The following is a 19508-nucleotide window of genomic DNA, read 5'->3' as shown; positions in this document are numbered from 1 at the left end:
ACTATGTACCACTCCATAAAGCGTGATTTAATGCAATGAATTGAAACATGACCAAACATTGTCACACAGGTGCCAAAGACGAGCCCCAGGAGACGCCACTCCCTGACCACCCTGCACTCCTACCAGGTGAGGGAGGAGCAGCATGGACGACGCCCTACCACCTTCCCCGGGGACCCACAGGTGAGCCATCATGGGTCATCCATCAGTCTGTGATGACATCTTGCCTTATATCGACTGCAGACCCTCGTAATATAAAGCTCAGCACTCTCTTGCCAACGGTTGCAGTGTAATGTTGAGGAACATTGACCAATCAGTATCATTTTTTTTTTTTTGGGGGGGGGGGAATTGCTGTCATTAGTCACCATTCAATCAGCTATAATCACAGTCCTGTAGTGAGCCTGGGATGTCATTTTTGTCTCTACTTTGTTTTGTTTTGTTTGCTTATTTAATTGTTTGTTTTTACTGTAGCCACTTACCATTTGACTTCATCACCTGTATTAATATCACAGGGGGTTATCTTGGGTAGATATTAAAACACAATTCTATGTTTAGATAGTAACAGTCAGTCTAAAGCAGAGTATTGAAGTGCAGGAGCAAATTTTTGAACTTTTTACATGTATCAAATCTGGATGGTGTTGCAATGTACTGGCAAGTTTCCATTTCAAAGCCTTTATATAACCTGCATGCATGCAATGGATAGAAACAAGGGCAGTGTCTCATCTCTCTCTCTCTTGTACTATCATTTCACTTGCTGTTGAATCCTGTATGTGCCCAGGCACATGGCTTAACTTGCCAAACTCTTTCTTCAGCATTTAATAATCCATCCAAACTTGACCTTGTTAAAAAGTAAGCTCACACAGGTGTAACAGTGGTCCTCATTCCGACAGGATGGCCATGGTATAAACAAACACAATGGAGATTACCACTAGTGGGATTAATAGGTAATCTCTATTCATTGATGATTGGTTTCCAGACATCTGTTCCAATCAGCATAGAAGGCACAGTAAGGGTTAGGAGCTTGCTGAGTTAGAAGACTTATCAAGAAGAATAGTGTGCCAATTACAATAATTATGTGTGGAGACAATGGAGAGACTGCATTTTCAGGTTCAGTGTGAAGACAGCGAGTGCAGATGTCATGATGAAGAGAGGTTGTGGTGTAAAGGAATCAGACATCTGCAATGAAAGTGCACTATGTTTTATAAAAATATATCAATGTTGATTCTGATTCATCCAGGTAGTATGCTAAAGCGTGTAAATTAAATCTGGTTGACTGGACTTACTGGAATGTGAAAATCACGAACAGAACAGTTTCATGACTTGTCCAGGTCACTCCTTCATCTCTGTCTGGCTGGCGAGCATTTACCCGTGATGGTGAATGAGCGATGTTACTGCTTTTATTGTCAGACAGAGCTGAAAAAGTAACTCGCACAAGTCACAAAACTGTTCTCTCTGTGATTTTCACAAGTAAGTCCAGTCGATTTGATTTATACGCTTTTATTGGGAAAAAAGGGGTTGAGTTGACACTTTATCAAAACTTGGCTTTAGCTTCCTCTTATCCATTACTCCATATTTACATTTGTATAATGTATTTATGATGCACAACCATTTACACATTCAGACTTTATTCTTTCTTTCTTTGTTTCCATTTCATTTATTGATATGTTTTCCACTTGAAGGATGTATTCACAAAACAATTATTATTAAAAATATGAAATGTAACATCTCATGTCAAAGAGAGTGTGGATCAAAATGAGGCTTTAAATCTTTTATGAAGGTATGACCTTTCAGCCCAAATTGACACAATCCTACATACACACACACAGGCGAACTCTAACTGCATATCGTCGGTTGAGAATGATAAGGGCGTTAAGTTGCCACTAAACCCATAGTGTTTGAGACAACTTAACGCCCTTCTCATTCTCAACAGACGATATATTGCTGAATCCAAATTTTTGTTTATGAATGACCAGGATGCAAGTCGGATGTCTCAGTTGGATGGCGTCCTAACGGATGAGGAGCCGGGTGAGGTGGGCCAGTTCGGCAGGCGTCGACACTCTGTCTCCAGGGCAGCCGGCCACGCCTCTGGCGACCACTACGATCTGGAGCCGGTGCCCCTCTTCACAGAGGTGCAGGGACCAGGTATGGATGATTTCAGTTGCTATCATCTCCCTCCTATCCATGTACAAATCATCAACATTGCAGCGCTAACAGAGTGTGGACTCATTGGTCAAAGTGTATATACATAATTGATTCAGTGCAACACAGGGGCTTTTATTTCTAAGGTTTCAGGAAAATAGAATTCTGATCATGGGGAATGTGTACTTGAAAACATTTTGCAGATTTGTGGAAGGTATGAGTTGGCCTATTTCCCTGGTTATTTATTGGCTGAAAGTACAGGTTTTGGCTTCAAGCTAGTAAATTTATTGTATGAATGAAGTGAAATTTTCTTGTTGATGTTGGGTATTTGTATAAAAATGCCTTTCTGCAACCACACAGTTACATTTACATAGGGTACTTCCAGAATTGTTTCTTGAGGCTATATCAATAAAATGAAGCCACCACTTCTGTCTAAAAGCTCTGATTGACTTCCTTCAGGCTTATACAGCCTGTACCAGTGGATTTGAGAAACCTCAAACAAATTTGTGCACTTCAGCCTAGAACTGTATGCTGTACTTACAATGAGCAATTACATGTAAACTTGCGATGGAATGGTTGCAAATTAACAAAATGTGTCTCTACACTGTAAGTTGAAGTGTTGTGTGTGTTTTTTGCATTATTTTACTAATTAATGTCATATTTAAATGCATATCCGTGTATTATAAGGAGTTCAAATAGTATCTTAACTGAGACTACTATCATACTCTCATATACAAGTATGCTTATGGTATGGGGTAAAAAAACACTATTAGTATTATAAGACTAACTAGCATACAGATATTCATGAGGTGTAGCTGGGTATGAAAGTGAGAAGTAACATCATTACATTTCATTTATTAAGTCTTTTCTTTTTAAAATCTGTTCTTCCAATTTTGATTTCACCAATCAACAGTTTATGGTTCATATTCGAAATGGCTTCGCTAAACTCCTACTCCTTGTTTGGAATGTGGATGATGTGCAAAATATGCATTCTGCTCAGTTACTCTCTCTTTAATATTTGAGTTAAAACTTGGCCCGGTGGCAATTTTCAAATTTCATTATTCATCGCTTTTGTCTTCACATCAGAAAAGAGAGCTGCGTCAAAACAAATACTTTGTCATGTTGCTTGCAGTAATTTCTCTTGTTAACAATAATTCATGATGAATGATAAAATAGAGTTATGGTTTTATGTGCTGCTCTGCATCTATTTGTGGTAAAAATATGATGCATCTTGAAATTCAACTACATTGTATTTATTTGATAGGAAGCTGATGGATTGATCAACCTACAGTAGTATAGATAAACAGATAATGCATTGATAGATAGCATGATAGAGAGAAAGTGAAAAGAGAGAGTAGACAATTCGGGAAGATTTTACTGTACAAGAGCCTGGCTACTGTTTAAGGATATGAATTATGTAGATCAAATGTGGCAGGCAACTCCCATGTGCAAGCAAAGTTTCGACAACTTGATAGATATTTACATTTATTTGTACCGAGACTAAGTACTAAAATTGTCAAAATCTTACTGTGATCACTGTCCCTCTGACAAGTTTAAGATTGTTAATGTTTTCCATATTCTGAAATTTGCTACAAAATCAGTATGGTGAATAAATCAGTACAGAAAATTAGCAGTAGGTAGAAGCATCTGGGCATATCTTAATTTGCGTTTGTCAAGATCGGACAGTGTGAGAACAGAAATGATATCATTCAGGCTTACAAATTGTTCAGTCATTTGAGTAATAGTTCTCTGTGTTGATGCATCTTTAAGGATGGCAATTAGAACAATACAAATTGCACATTTTTGTGTGTTCTTGCATAATTATGTGATTGTATCATAAGTAATCAAAACCAGAGATAAATCCTGCAGCATCATACATGGCTTGGCTTACAAATGACAAATGTGCAGTTTTGCTTCATCCATATCCATGTTTTCGATTTTATTGTTCTTTATATCTACAGTTATGTATGGAGGTTTGTACTACTCAGAATCGTCAACATATATTAAACTCTTGCATGCATTTCAGATTCTCCTACGCTTTTGATGCTCACAATGCATACATATATTTTGAAAAACTCACTCTTCATTTGGAGTGCATCATTGACCAGGTGTTATGTTTTCTTCAACTGCTCATTATAGCCTCTGTTTATTTATTTTTTTTCTCAACATAATTTGAAACTTTCCATTTTCGCTTTGCTAACCTTCACACATGGCATAGTTAATAATTAAGTAGGGTAATACTTTTTAATGTTCCTGCTTTCATATGCATCTATGAATCACAAAGTGCCACCATTAGATATAGAAATTATCGATCACTTTATAATCAATTGACACTATAAATTTCAATTTATTGCCTCATATAGTTCACTTCTTTGCATTTAGGCTGTGTCTGCAAGATAAGAATTAGGATTTTGATACACAATCACATTTTACATTAAACAAATGACTTACTTATGATAAGTCAATAAGGAACAGAATCTAACGTTTCAGAGAGTGTCTATTACCAAAAAGTGTCGATGTAGACTATCATTTTTATTGTCTTTGTAGATGTGCTGATTTGTGTTTGCATGACATCACCAAAATGACAAACAGACAAAATAATGTATCTCAGTTCCACATCTACCTACAGCCTCAAAACTTAAACTCTGTCCTTGTCTTGCCAAAGAAGGACTGTGCTGAATTACATGTACCGGTAAACACTCTCCATGAAAATCAACATGATGTAGATTTCTTATCTTTGCAGTCACAGACATAGTCATAGATTGTTACAGCTGTGCACTGTACATGTAGGTATATGGAGCTGCCATAATTATATCTTTTTCTTCTTTTTTTTTTTAATACAGCTGCTACACCAAGAAAGCCATAATTCATTTTCGTTGCATTTTCGTTGCACCTCATTTGCATTTATCTTGCCAATGTCATTAGATTATGACCATTCCATTTTCAGCATCATCTGGAACAATATAGCTGAAGCTTTAGTTGTTTTTCATCTTTATGCTGCTTTTCATTAATTTCATTTTCTGTCAGCAATCAGCTACCGGTATCGGAATTCTTTTATTGAAAATTCCTCTTCAAGTGCTGTGCTGCTGATAAATTTGTAGACTGAAGTACCTATTTTTTTTTCATTCACATATTTCAACATGTAGAGTTGTAGTCAAGTAGTCAAATGCAGAACTGCTAGATTATCATTGTGAATGTATGTTTTGTTGTTTTCCATGAAAAATAAGAATAACGTCTTTTTGAGTTTTTTTTTCTTTTTTTTTTTTGCATTACCATACAATTTTTCAGTAGAAGATTTTGTGTTTTGAGGGTGGCAAGAAAACTCTTTCTTTGGAAGTCTTTCTTTGGAAAAAATGTATAATTTCATTTTTTTTTTTTTTGTGGTTGTGAAATGGATGTAAGCATAATATTTAGAGGTAGACTTTTGGATGAGAATTTAGTTTAGTCCCTTCTGCTTTGTAGAGTTTTTGAAACTCACTGAAGTATTTGTGAGCTACAGAGTAGGCTTGACATGACATGAATGTTTAAAGTAAGGACCATTTGAAACTTGCTAGACTTCTAGAGCCTTTCTGCTACTATGAAGAAATATGATTTGCAAGTACATCCTTATCTCACGAGTATCTCTGTTTGGTTGATGCGGTGCATTGTATGGTAAAGGGTTCTGTCTTCTTCATTCATGTGTCGGAGTGTATGGTACATTGTACACTGCAATGGTTTCTTGGACTAGGGTACTGTGATCAACACTTGTGACTCAGTGTCAACTTTGTTATTAAATCAAATTGCACACTTTTCTGGACTTCAGGTACAAGCACTCTTTTATGGGTGGTCTCGTAATTCATTAAATATTGCACCTTAGCATAATATTGTATATCAAATGGTATTTGCGCGGTCTGAGTCATTGCTATACTGTTTTCCAGATCAGATGTCAAATGCCCACAGACACTTTTTTATCTTAAAAGAATTTGTGGATTAAGAAAGCTCTAATTAACATTGAAAATTCATATTTTTAATTCATTAACTGAAAATCTGAGACTGTATGACCTTATCTAAAAAGGGATCAAATCTAGAGAGCTAAATTTCGACAGTTTTGAACTGGAACCCCTTGCCCAAATATGTTGAATTGGCCACTCCATAGCCCTGTTATTCAGTTTTGTCTGTCTCTCTTTCCTCCTCACCTGTGTGTCTGTGTGTTTGTGTGTATCTTTATTGCCAGACGTTTGTCAGCAACCATGTCAGAGATATTCTACATCTCATTTAACACCACTGACAAGGAATACTATGTACAACTGTACAATTACAAGATATATTATTACATTGTGTGTTTTGTTCCTCTTTCTCTTTCCTCCCTCTCTGTTTTCTTAGACTTTTGGTGTGCTGTAAACATGTATTTCTACTGTTGTGTCTGCATCCAGCTATGTGTACAACTGTACATGTACATTGTACACTGTATGAGCCAATGTCTGTCTTGTCACTGTGTCTTCTACACTCTATTTGATCTTTTGATTATACTTAGCACCTGTTAGCCTACAAATACCTAGCACATTTTCTTGTCCCACTATAAAGCACAATTTAAGTCTTAACGTGCCATTCCAATGTCTGTGTGCCATGCTACACAAGCACTCGTGTATGAATATGAGTTCATATTCATTCAGCCATGTTCACATTATTTTTCAAACTTTGTTACTCTGGCTAAATACCCTTGCTGTTTTTATATTATGATGCTGTCAGACATTTTGAGTTTCCTTGGGGAAAGTAGGTATCATCGATTACTTGGCTGGAAGTTGTAAGCATAGGCCAGATCTCAAGTTAAAGCTGGTGGTGACCAGTGTTGACAGAGATATTGGCTGTTCCATCTCTGCAAGACAAGCAAATAATGAACTGCTACCTTCGTACTTCTGTTGCTATATATGTCTGGCTACTTTCTGTAGACTCCAAAATTGATGAGTGTGTGTATTCCTATGAGTACATTGTATGTGATGCTGATATGCGCAGTAGAAATGCCAAGCTGAACAGTTGTAGTGTGGGGTTAAAGGACAATTAGCTACAGTCCGTCACACAGAACGTTCACGTTTATACTGTTACTGTTTCTTTTATTTGCCTAATTTGTATACTTCTGCATTGTAGTGTTTTCTTGTTGCAGAAGTTGCTGACTTTACTTTGCTTCTTAATGCTCTTATCACTATGAATGGGTAATAAAAGTAATTTAATTAGTGCAAGATACAAACGAGTGCATTCCAAGAACTGTTAGCGCATACAACAGCTGTTGTAGTTGTATACACACAACAGTGTGTAGTTATGCACTTTAATATGATGTTAATCCTGTTTCTCTGAACCAAATAAAAGCATTCTTCTAGCAATTGTAATATGTTGTGATTTAGTTGCCGTACCATGTTGCATGCTGGCCTGTAGTACAATTAGATAATATACGATTGTAGGCTGCAGACTTAAATACACTCAATGTACAAGTAGTCAAGTAGTAGGATCATCTGAGGCTTAGGCACTGTTCTTCCAATTTATGATCACTTTCACAGGCATGAACCCTTCTAGTCCAGTGAACTTTATTTCTGAAAAATTAGGAGAAAGTACATTATTTGTTTTATCAAAACCATGTATTACAGTTAATTTTTTTTTTTTTTGTAAGACAAGTTGTGCTAGAGTTTCAGCAGTCACAAAGAGCTTGGCCATTATAAGCCATTCCATTTCTTCACTTCTATGCTGCTGTTGGAAACACAAAAACAAATATTTTTCACTAATTCTATTACTTGACTTAACTCATCGTTACCTTAAACTCTGTTCATTTTTTTCTTGCCTGTCTTGCTCTCTTGGGCGTGGTCACCGAGTAGCCATGATCAAGCACAAACCTCCGGACAGCCTCCCGGATTCGCCGGACTTCAGCTCCCTCCAACAGTGGACTTACCGGCCCCAATACTGCGGCCATGTCACCTTTGACGGCCGCCTCGTCCAGGCTAACCTCAACTACTCCTGCTTCATGACCCTGGACACGGGTGACAGGCTGGCACATGTCATCCCTGACAGCCTCAAGGTATGGGATCATTTGCAGATGACGAAAATGGTGATGATGATGATGATGATGATCGAGATGATGATGATGATGATGATGATGATGATGATGATGATGATGATGATGATGATGATGATGAGGAGGAGGAGGAGGAGGAGGAGGAGGAGGAGGAGGAAGAGGAAGAGGAGGAGGATGATGATGATGAGGATGATGACGAGAATGGTGATGATGATGATAATGATGATGAGGAGGAGAAGGAGGAGGAGGAGAAAGATGGTGATGGTGATGATAATGATGGGGATGATGATGATGATGATTTCCTGCAACCAACAGAAACAACAAGAAACATGTCTGAGTTTTTTTTAATTGTAGTTGCCAATGATGATGATGATGATGATGATGATTGGGATGATGATGATGATTGAGATGATGATAATGATGATGATAAGGATGGTGATGATGATGATAATTTCCTGCAACCAACAGAAACAACAAGAAACATGTTTTAGTTTTTAATAGTGGTTGCCCATTTCAGTAAAATGAATAACAAACAAAAACCCAAATAAAAGTATCAGTAAGCTTACCCCAACACTTTTTACTTCATGAAATCATATAAAAAGTCTGAAAAATGTATGTCATATCTTTGTCTTACTCTATCATATTGTTGTTGTTTTTTCTTCAAATGTAGATCCAAGGAAAATCTTTATCATTTCTTTGATCATTATCACAAAGATTTATTATCATTGTGCATTTGATTTATCAAGACCTGTACACATCAGAATTTATATTGTGAAATACAGAAAAAGTGTATTTTGATAGATATATGCTTGTATATATCCAGCATTCATCCCATTTGGCAAATCCTTACTGTCACCCACTTGTTGTAATGGCAGACATCCATGCGACCCGTTGCCATGGTGATTCCAGACATGCACATAATCCTGGAGACCCTCCTGATAGGCAACTGCTTCCAGGAGGCGTCCCGGCTGGCCACCAAGCTCTGTCGCCTCACACAGATGATCAAGAATGCTGTGAGTACTCTTAAAGCCTCTTTGACTGGTCTCGTGTTCTCATGTCATTTTCCCTCAAAAGGAAAGGGAAGAACAAACCTGAAACACTTTACCCAAAACAGAGCTGGTATCGAGAATGTTTGCACCATATTCTGTAATACTACATGTACATCTGTACTTATTTTCAAAATAATTTTCAAATTCCTAAATTAAGTTAATGCCATGAGTAAGTACATAACATTGATGACTGTAGTTTCAAGTTTATAACATTGATGACTGTAGTTTCAAGTTTGTTCTGGGGGATGGACCAATGGGTGGGGGCCCAAGTTGTGGTCATCTTAATTTTATTTGGAGTACTCATACAAATTTTCGTTGATAGGATAATGCTATCATAAGGTGAATTATAGCAGTTCATAGCATTCAATATTAAAAGATAATTATAGATTTCACGATGTAATTCCAATGCTCCCATAAAGTAAGTGGGTGAAAATTGAGCACTGTATGTGTATGTCTCAATGATTGCGGCATATAATACAGTTTGGTATCCATTCTGCTAAGACATTACTATTTGCTTGATTTTGACATTTAATTTCACATAGAAATAGAGAATTCTGTTCTTATTTTGATATCCCAAAACTCCATTCTCACTGTTTTTTTTGTTTTGTTTATTTTGCTTCAGTCCAGCAGTGTGTGGAAAAAAAAAACACTGCACAATCAAATATTCCACATTTACAGTATTTTTAAAGTGTTTTGATCTCTTTTTTTGTTTTCTTTCGTAGTATTCAGACAAGCAAGAATATCACTTGGGTGTTGGCGCCCTCAAAGGCATCATCCACCTTGCCACTGTGAGGTTGATGTCAAAGCGACAGCGCTACCAGCTGTCACCCAGGAGTAGCATCAACAGTCCAACGCCCTCTAGCAGTGAAGGTGAGTACAGTCTGTTTCTTCTCTCACAAAACCTTCAATCAGGGAACTGCATCACGTGTACAATGTATGGCTAAAGGAGCCTTGTTGCCATCTCTCTTCAAATATTATGCAAAATCAGCCCTTCAGAACCATGGTTTTATGAATGTAAGGTACGTGGTCTGTACACTACACATGACATCTGATTGTATGTTATATCCCACGTTCTGTTCTACTTTTGCTTTACGATTCATATTTCACTCTACATCTTTTGTTTTATTAACACTTTGTTATGTTTCACGAAAGTTATGTCATCCTTCCATTATTCTGTTCTGAAATACTGAGAGTTTGTCAGCTGCAAGCTGAAAAATACAAATTGAACTATTATGCAAATTGATTAGTGCATTAACTAGGTGTACACTGTATGACAGCAACTCAGACTTGCTTGTTTGTATATCTCACGTCATCATCTCGTTTTTGCTGAATATATGCTAGTTGTCCTCACATGTTCAAATTCAACTTTCAAGTAGTGAAATGGAATGTTGTCTGATGATTTATCATTGTCAGAGCAAGTTGAGTCGAGGGTCCTGGATGACAGTGAGTTTATCACCGAACTGGAGCACGATGACCTGCACAGGGAGGAGCGCTCCCTTGTCTTTGCCCTGCAGCTCTGGCTCACACCCCGCACCCATTCGGCCGAGGACGGCATTGCTCTTCGCAACATGCTCCGCTGCGTCTTCCCCTGGGGCCTGGGCCACAGGGCCCGGGCCCAGGGGGCCGCTGAGCACGACCCCGCCCTGGTGGATGCCATCCAGAGCCAGTTTGTGGCTGACAAGCTGCAGGCCACACCCCAACATGTGTCCAAGGTAAAAGTGTGCAAAGGGGTGGTAGAGTGGTAGGGTAGTGGATGGTGGTGCAGTTAACAACCCTTCAGCCCCCCTGAACTGCCCTTAGCTACCCCCTCTTGGAAATCACTGAATCACTTGTGGCTGCCCCATGTGAATGTGTGTGGGTGTTTCTTTTTATTGTGTGTGTTTGTGTATGTATTGAGTGTTCAAGTGCGAAAAAAATGTTTGTTTTTTAGTTGCCCCTTAAATCATTTATGTATCAATATACAGCTGTACTCTGTGAATGTGACAAACATACAAACAAACAAATGTGATTGCTTTTCTTCTTCTTCAACATCGTCTTCATCATCTTCTTCTAATCTTTCTTTTCTTCTTCAATATCTTTTTCATCATCTTTATCCTCTGCTTTTTCTTATTACCATCATTAGTAGCAATGTTATTTGTAGTATCACTTTGAATATAGTTGTAGTAGCAGGAGTGGTATAACTGTTATTGTGATCATTCATAATTTGTTACCAGAATCCTCATTGTCGCCATCATCATCATTATCATCACCTTAATCTCAACAGGTGCTGGAGCTTTACGAATCCCTCCGCCACAAGTCGGGTGTGGTGCTGGTGGGTCCCGCAGGGACTGGCAAGACGGTGTGCTACCACACTCTCTGTAGGGTCCTCAACAGCCTGCAGTCAAACCCGCCATCCCAGGACAATGGGCCCATGGCCCCCATGGGAGGGCCCAAAGTACCGGTCAGTATAACCTTGAGTTTCACAGTGGGAGGGACAGGCCTGTAGTGTGTTTTAGGGACCAAAACCTATCAAGAATGACTCTATTGTACAGTTGCCACCACTTAATTGGGACAACTTTGGAGTAAGACTTTGTCCAAAATGTACACTATGAGGACCATTGTCCCCACAATGGAGCTCCGAAATAAAAAGTGTACTTCTTTGTGCAGTTGGATAAATTGACCGCTTGGTTTCCTAAGGGGTCTCCGGTCTGCTCAGCCAGACCAGGAATCTGTTCTTTGATGATATATGCAAGAGGGTATTACTGTGTGTCAGTGAAGTACATGTACTCCTGTTGATTTGGAGATTATAATGCTGACATGACTGAATGAATGCAGTGGAATCACGAGATGACTAAATGAATGGATGAATGAATCATTGAGTGAAGTTGTGAATGAATGGCTGAATGAATGAATGAATGAATAAATGAACAAAGGAATGAAAAGCAATCAATAAATCAGTTATTGTATCCATGAACTGAGCAGTTGATGAATGAATGATTGACAGAAGAGATAGGCATGTCAGAAAATTGATGAGTGAACTTGACATTGATGAAATGACATGAAAGCAGATTAAGTTGCTATCATAAATCATCATCATCCCATAGGGGCTGGATGCTGTCCCCCACCGGCCACTGTCCCATGGGATAGATCGGCTGAGGAGAAAAGCTGAGGTGGTGTCCTTCATGACCCTACACTGGATGGACGTTGCCACGCGCGGTGCGGAAAAGGTGTCCTACCCCCGGGTGGACTCCTCGGTCATCTACCCGGCCACGCTGTCTGACAAACAGGTCAGTTTGCCTTGGGAGATGTTCTGGCCAGGAGGGGTCAGTTTGATGTTCAGGGTAGTGTTTGGGTGAGGAAGGGTCAGTTTGATGTTCTGTGTAATGTTTTGGTTAAGAGGGGCCAGTTCAATTTCTGCATAATGCAAGAGTACAAATGCTCTTGTGATGTTTGTTCATTTAGTGGACAGTGTTCCCCTTGGCTCTACAACTTGTATTGTACTGCTTGGTGAAAAGTTAAAAATTTAGCAATTTCAGTTGATAACCTTTATTCCTTAATCCACAACCACAAAGAATTCTTTGTGGAACCCAACTTCCAGGTGTCTCAGATGAATTAGTTCAGTATAAATGTATGTTTGCATCTTGCAAAGTCAAAATTAGAGAATTGATGAATTATAATAATTTGCTATGTGCACTAATAAAGGCTCAAAGGCTCAAATCAAGTTTTTAGTGGTCACTTTCCTAATAGCAGTGTCCATGGTTCCTTTTCACCAGAGTGGAAAAAGAAAATATGTCTTGTTTTGATTTTGGTTAACAGCATGGCACTGTGTAATTTGAAGCAAGTCTGACAAGAGATTCAAAGCAAGAATGTTACTATTTGAGTTAATATGGCATACACAGTTGTATGTGCTCGCTTGGTCATGTGACTGTCATGTTATTATGTAATCGCTGCATTTTTCCCCCCCTCATTTGCAGTTGATTGGTCGCTTTGACCCCGAGAAGCACCGCTGGGTGGACGGCCTGCTCACCTCGCTGATCTACGACTCGGGCCAGTCCATGGAGACAGCACAGACAATGCAGCAGGAGCTGCGCGAGAACAAGAAGAAGAACGCCACCAAGGGCATGCTGAACCCTCCCACTGTCATCCACAAGTGGGTGGTGCTGGACGGGGCCGTGGACCCCCGCTGGGCGGAGACCCTGGCCGGCATGGTGGGCAGCGGGCGGAGCAGCGTCGGGCGGGGCAGCTCCACGCTGTCCAGCGGGGAGAAGCTGCTGATGCCAGGTGAGTTTATAGGGACAGACTGGTCCTGCCTTGTGACTACTGCTATTATAAAGAGATATTAAACTGCTTTAATGTTGCATTGTACACTGTGCGTGTGCACTTCCCTTCTTTAGGCTAGTTGCAACATTCACTTGAAAGTCCCATCAAACAAAAAGGAAACAAAGGTATCCAGTAAACGGGCAAACATAAAGACAAACAAAAACAAAGTGTTATCAAGCTGCATCTGAAGTCAGCTATTGATGGCAAGAATACATTGTAGCATGTAAAATTGAATTTGGTGACCACTCAACCGTTAGAAATTAAAAGAGAAGAGGAGTGCTCTCATCTTTTCTCTGAATTCTTGAGGCACCTTCCAGTGAACTCTAGATACATGTACAATGGTCCTTTTATATCTCACTTATTGCATTCTTACAATTGTATCATCAAAGTTGAATCTTGGTATAGGTCCACATTGTGTCACATTAATAGCCTCCAGTCTATACGTACCCCAATTAAAAATCTGTGTTTATCCTGTAGTTACAGTGTATGTGAAGAATGCACTGTATGGCTATGATTTAATCCATGACATACAAAAACTTATCTCTTTATCTCTCTTTTATCAATGGTGTCCCAGTTGGTCTTTTGTCAAAAATAGGGTTATAAGCAAGATTTCTGAAAGTTAATTGAAGTCTTTGAAAGGTTCTTCAGTGCTCATTGTATAGGTAGCAAACAAGAAATTGAACATCAATTTATGAACATACATGTATAGTGGATGTGTGCTGAAAAGAGAACATTTTCTTTATTCCAAATCTCTGTCAACATCGAATATTTTCATTTTCGGGCTCTTTGATTGCTTGATCAGACTGCACCTCCCTCATCTTTGAGACCGGCTCTGTGGCGACCGCATCCCCGGCCATCCTGTCTCGCTGTTCCATTGTCCACTTCAACTCGGGCGTGGTCAGCTGGAAGTCTCTAGTAGAGTCCTGGATGTCCGATGCCCAGACGCTGTGGGAGGTCAACAATAACTGGTGAGTTTCATCTTTTTCCCAATTACCAGAGCCACTTTGTGTTTATATAATAAAAGGGTTTTTAGACCAGAGCTTCTAGACTTTTAAGATTCATAATTTTATTATTTTATGGTAGATAAAGCTGGCATCAAATAGCCACACACATTTCCGGTTGCTAGTACTGATGGATAATTCAAGAATTGTGTGCACGTAATCGCCCAACAAATATTGGAGCAACTGATGCCAATGTAAAAGATAAACTCTTTACAGCTTTTGAGACTTTTTAAAGTTAGGATCACAGACCATTTAGTACTCTCTCAATGTTAAAACTTGTACACATTTTGTAAATATCATACAGGCAATATATATATGTACACTTGTATCTTTGATGGTACAATGTAAGTTGTCCTGATGCAGCCAGCCAAAAAACGGGAGAGCAACATGATTGTTATGCAAAAATGGCTGATTTGTTGTTGCAATGCTTCACCACGTACAATACGTCTACATTTGCCTGTTAAGGACTAGCTGATTTTTCTGTAACACACATTTCCCATAGACACCTGCCAAAGTATGCTTGAGACTAGTCTTAACAGGTTTAATATTCAAGTGCTGTGTCTTTATGTGTTTCATTATTTCCTCCTGCAGTTTGCAGCTTCTGCAGAATCTGATCGACGACACATTCTCCCGAACACTGGACTTCTTGGCCAACACCCGCTGTGTCCCCGTCCTCGAGGCAGACCTGCCCCGGGATGATGCCAGCGGGGTGGGCGGGGCTGCCCAGGGTGGTATCCGGGAGGTTTGTTCCTTCCTGCGCATCCTGTCGGCCATGTGTGACCACCACATCATGAGGGAGCGAGGTGATGGCAGCGGGGGCGTGTCTGCCTCTTCCAGTGATGTCAAGATAGGCAAGTTGTCATCTCAAAGTAAAGATATTTAGCTGTGAGCTCAGTAAAAGGAACTTGTTTCATTCGTGTTTTACTTTGTCTGTGGAAAGTGATATACACGTACGTACATTGAACAAACAACATGTGTGGTGTGTACATGTACATATTGGCTGGATTTAACAAGGGTCGGTTAAATCTGATTTATTGACTGGAATTTTTTAACCTAAAAGTGTGAATATGAATTGTTGTGACACATTTTGTATGCTGAAACATCGCTAGTAATAGAGGTGGGCTATAGAAGGTCAATTTTAGGTCATATTTTCAGAACATGCTCATCACACCTTAGTTTGATGACTTTTTGCCTACTGACACCATTTTTGAAAAAAAGAACGAAAAAAATGCAAAATCCGGGGTGCCCCGGCCGAAATCGTAAAAAATCCAAGATGGCCGCCGTTTCGGCTTTAAAAAGACATTTTTGGCCATAACTCGGCTATTTTTTGGTCTATTGTGATGGTTCTGGTGTCTAACCCCATGTTTTAGGGGTCAAGGAAATGGATTATTATGATAATTTTAGTGGAAAACCGAAGCTTCTACATGAAACTAACCTTTTTCCCACATTTAGGGTTGAATTTCCTTCTCCTTTACCCCTACCCCAACCGCCATTTTTTTGCCTTTTTTTCCGCATTTTTTTTTCAAGTCATGTTATCTACCATACTTTTGATAACAAGTTCTAGCAATCTGTTTGTTTGTTTTTTTTCTACCGACAATACAGCAAGAAATACAAATAACTTATGGTATACATGCATGTGTCATGCCAATACTGGTATGTGGCTGGTGCATTCAGAATGCATGGTAACTGTGGAACCAGTATTAAATACTGTATCTACTTTGTAGTGTCCATTAACATTTTGGTCATAAGACCTTTAACAATATAAATAAATAAATAAAATAATAAATAATAACAAATAACTTACTTTATATGATTTACATATGTGTCATGCACATATCGGTATAGTGTGGCTTGTGCATTCAGGATGTATGGTACATTGTAACAGAAGCCAGTGCTTATACTGTATCTGCTTTGTAGTGCTGATAAACATTTGGTATTCAGACCTGTAGTGCATGACACATATGTAAACCACATATAATGTAAGTTATTTGTATATTTCTTGCTGTATTGTTGCAAGAAAACACCACGTTGATAGCTAGAACTTGTTATTAAGAGTATGGTAGTTAACATGACTTGAAAAAAATACGGAAAAAAGTGCAAAAAATGGCAGATGGGGTAGGGGTAAAGGAGAAGGAATATTTATTATCATATCTATTTATTTATATTGTTAAAGGTCTTAGGACCAAAATGTTAATGGACACTATAAAGCAGATACAGTACAATACTGGTTCCACAGTTACCATGCATTCTGAATGCACCAGCCACATGACCAGTATTGGCATGACACATACATGTATACCGTAAGTTATTTTGTATAAAATTCTTGCTGTATTGTCAGTAGTAAAAAAAAAACAAAAAGAAACAGATTGCTAGAACTTGTTATTAAGAGTATGGTAGTTAACATGACTTGAAAAAAAATATGGAAAAAAGTGCAAAAATTGGCGGTTGGGGTAGGGGTAAAGGAGAAGGAAATTTAACCCTAAATATGGGGAAAAGGTTAGTTTCATGTAGAAGCTTAGGTTTTACACTAAAATTATCATGATAATCCATTCCCTTGACCCCTAAAACATGGGGTTAGACACCAAAATCATCACAATAGACCAAAAAATAGCCGAGTTATGGCTAAAAATGTCTTTTTAAAGCCGAAACAGCGGCCATCTTGGATTTTTTACGATTTCGGCCGGGGCACCCCGGATTTTGCTTTTTTTTCGTTCTTTTTTTCAAAAATGGTGTCAGTAGGTAAAAAGTCATCAAACTAAGGTGTGATGAGCATGTTCTGAAAATGTCACCCTCTATAGCCCACCTCTACTAGTAATGAATGCACGCTGACACGTGCATATGCAATGAGGTATGCATATTCTAGCTATTTAAACGATGGATTCAATTTAAACAACACTTGTGAATCCCTAGGCTGCAGTGAGAATTATCAAGATTTCAAATTGCGTTCCCATGAAGTGCCCGCCTGCAATTCACATACAAGATGTGTAATATACACATGTATGTGAGAATATGGCCTGTATGATATCAGAATTAACATATATTTTCTGTCAACTTCCACCTTCATAGAGGACAGACGGACACCTCGTATCACACCCACTCCCACCCCAACGTCCAGCATGGCCAGTCTGACCAGGAGGTCAGCCAACAAAATGACCCTCTTGACCTCAATATTCACTTTCTCCTACGTCTGGGGCTTCGGTGGACACTTGCATGACAGGTAAGAATCTAGAAATTTAGCAAAACTAGTGGTCTTTGGAGTAAGATCTTGAGTCCAATTTACAAGTTAGATTACAGCATAGTTTTGAGTGAATGAGGTTGTTATTGTTTAAGAGCTTATACACTGCACTATGGAGGTGTAATGCTCAAATATCCTTCGTTGATAATTTTCACATTTCATCTATACTGGCTAATTGGATTTTGAATAAGTCATATGCAATGTATTTTCATGTTTATTGGCAAGTTCTTTTTCTAAGAAAAATTGTATGCAGTGCTGTTTTTTTTTTGTTTTTTTTTAAAGCTTAATACTATTATCAACTCTTACAATTGTGCAATCATAGAATTACATAGTTGTTAAATTAGTGGCATGGTATTGTTTCATTTTGCACATCCAATACATTTTTAGAAACATATATGAGTTAATGAAAAAGAAAGGTCTTGTTGATCATACCCAGCCCCCCCCCCTCCCCCTCCCCCCTCCCCCCCCCCCCCCCCCGAAATAATTTTCTGAAAGCACTGGCCAAAGCATGTTTCATGTCTCATCACAAGTCATCTGCTGTAACTTTATCAATTAAGCCCCGCGAAAGGAGAATACTTGTCAGTTTTCTTCAAGCTCCCATCCCTCTATTGTTGTCATGAAGGTTGTCCTCAACAACCTTTATTGGTGGATGAACTGTGAAACAAGATAGAAAAATGCTGTATGTGTTTTTTGTTTGTTTTTTTTAAAATCAACTGAGTGGAATGTTGTTTGATTTGCTCGTTTTCTCCCATCCAGGCATGCAGACATGTTCGACCAATTCGCAAGGCAGCTGCTGAGCCGAATCACCCATGATGTCATCCTGCCTCTAGAGGGCAGTGTTTATGACATCCATATAGACCCCACCCTAGGGGTTCTCATCTCCTGGGCTGATGTCAACCGTGAGAAAATGAGGACAGTCAATGCCAACTTCACTGTCACACCTGATGTAAGTATAACATCAGGTACACTTACACTCTATGTGCAATGTGCTGTATGAACAATACTTTTTCTTTTCTTTTTTTCGGAAAAATTGATTTGTTCAATTTGTAGATTGCAACTAAGTTTTTATTGCCTTGCAATGCAAACCCTTATTTTGTACAGTTTGCAAACTTATTGCCATTTATTCCTTTCCAAGAGTAAGAAACCAAGGGCCTGTTACAAAATCACACAGTGATCTATTGCTCATATATTACTGGTATGATGTACAATGTACAGTGAACTTTTGAGATTTACCTTTTAGAATGGACTGACTTTGCTACAACATGCATTTCCCATAGACACTTGCCTGAGTATACTCGGAACTCGTCTTCAACGGGTTAAAAGAGTGTTTTGTTTTTGTTTTTGTTTTTGTTTTTGTTTTTTGCGGGGGTGGGGGGAGGGGGGATTTCTTAGGGAAAAGATGATCATGGAAGAACACTTGCGATATATTTTCTATTACAGATATGTCTGACGTAATTCTCTGTTCTCAAATTTGGTGATATATTTATATGTCACAACCGAGAGTGTGATGTCACGACCAGCAGGATGGAAACAACAATCATCATAGATTTCTAATTTTCTTTCATCTAACAGGCTGAACGCTACTTCCATCTGGTTGATATCTTGGTCAGTGCCAACCAACCTGTTCTGTTGACCGGTGCGCCGGGCATCGGAAAAACAGCTCTCATGCAGGTGGGTACCAAGTACATTGTAAATGTAGGAGTGAATCAAGGGCACACTGTATATGTAGGTGATGATGATGATGATGA

General features: G+C 38.9%; 1 protein-coding gene across 1 annotated transcript in view; it reads left to right on the top strand.

Moving 5' to 3' along the window:
- Positions 1–19508, top strand: part of LOC140243667 (dynein heavy chain domain-containing protein 1-like) — a 133263-nt gene that overhangs the window by 46365 nt on the left and 67390 nt on the right. The window contains exons 39-53 of the mRNA XM_072323331.1: positions 70–180; positions 1971–2139; positions 4098–4109; positions 7980–8179; positions 9052–9189; positions 9948–10095; positions 10639–10937; positions 11489–11665; positions 12309–12491; positions 13179–13485; positions 14327–14492; positions 15117–15376; positions 17592–17742; positions 18517–18706; positions 19333–19431. Of these exons, the coding sequence (XP_072179432.1) occupies positions 70–180; positions 1971–2139; positions 4098–4109; positions 7980–8179; positions 9052–9189; positions 9948–10095; positions 10639–10937; positions 11489–11665; positions 12309–12491; positions 13179–13485; positions 14327–14492; positions 15117–15376; positions 17592–17742; positions 18517–18706; positions 19333–19431 (2610 nt within the window). The remainder of the gene's footprint in view (positions 1–69; positions 181–1970; positions 2140–4097; positions 4110–7979; positions 8180–9051; positions 9190–9947; positions 10096–10638; positions 10938–11488; positions 11666–12308; positions 12492–13178; positions 13486–14326; positions 14493–15116; positions 15377–17591; positions 17743–18516; positions 18707–19332; positions 19432–19508) is intronic.

The sequence above is a fragment of the Diadema setosum genome, chromosome 20, assembly GCF_964275005.1.
Source record: "Diadema setosum chromosome 20, eeDiaSeto1, whole genome shotgun sequence".
In the NCBI taxonomy this organism is placed as follows: Eukaryota; Metazoa; Echinodermata; class Echinoidea; order Diadematoida; family Diadematidae; genus Diadema; species Diadema setosum.
Note: the sequence above shows the minus strand (reverse complement) of the source record. Positions and strands in the feature narration are given on the sequence as shown.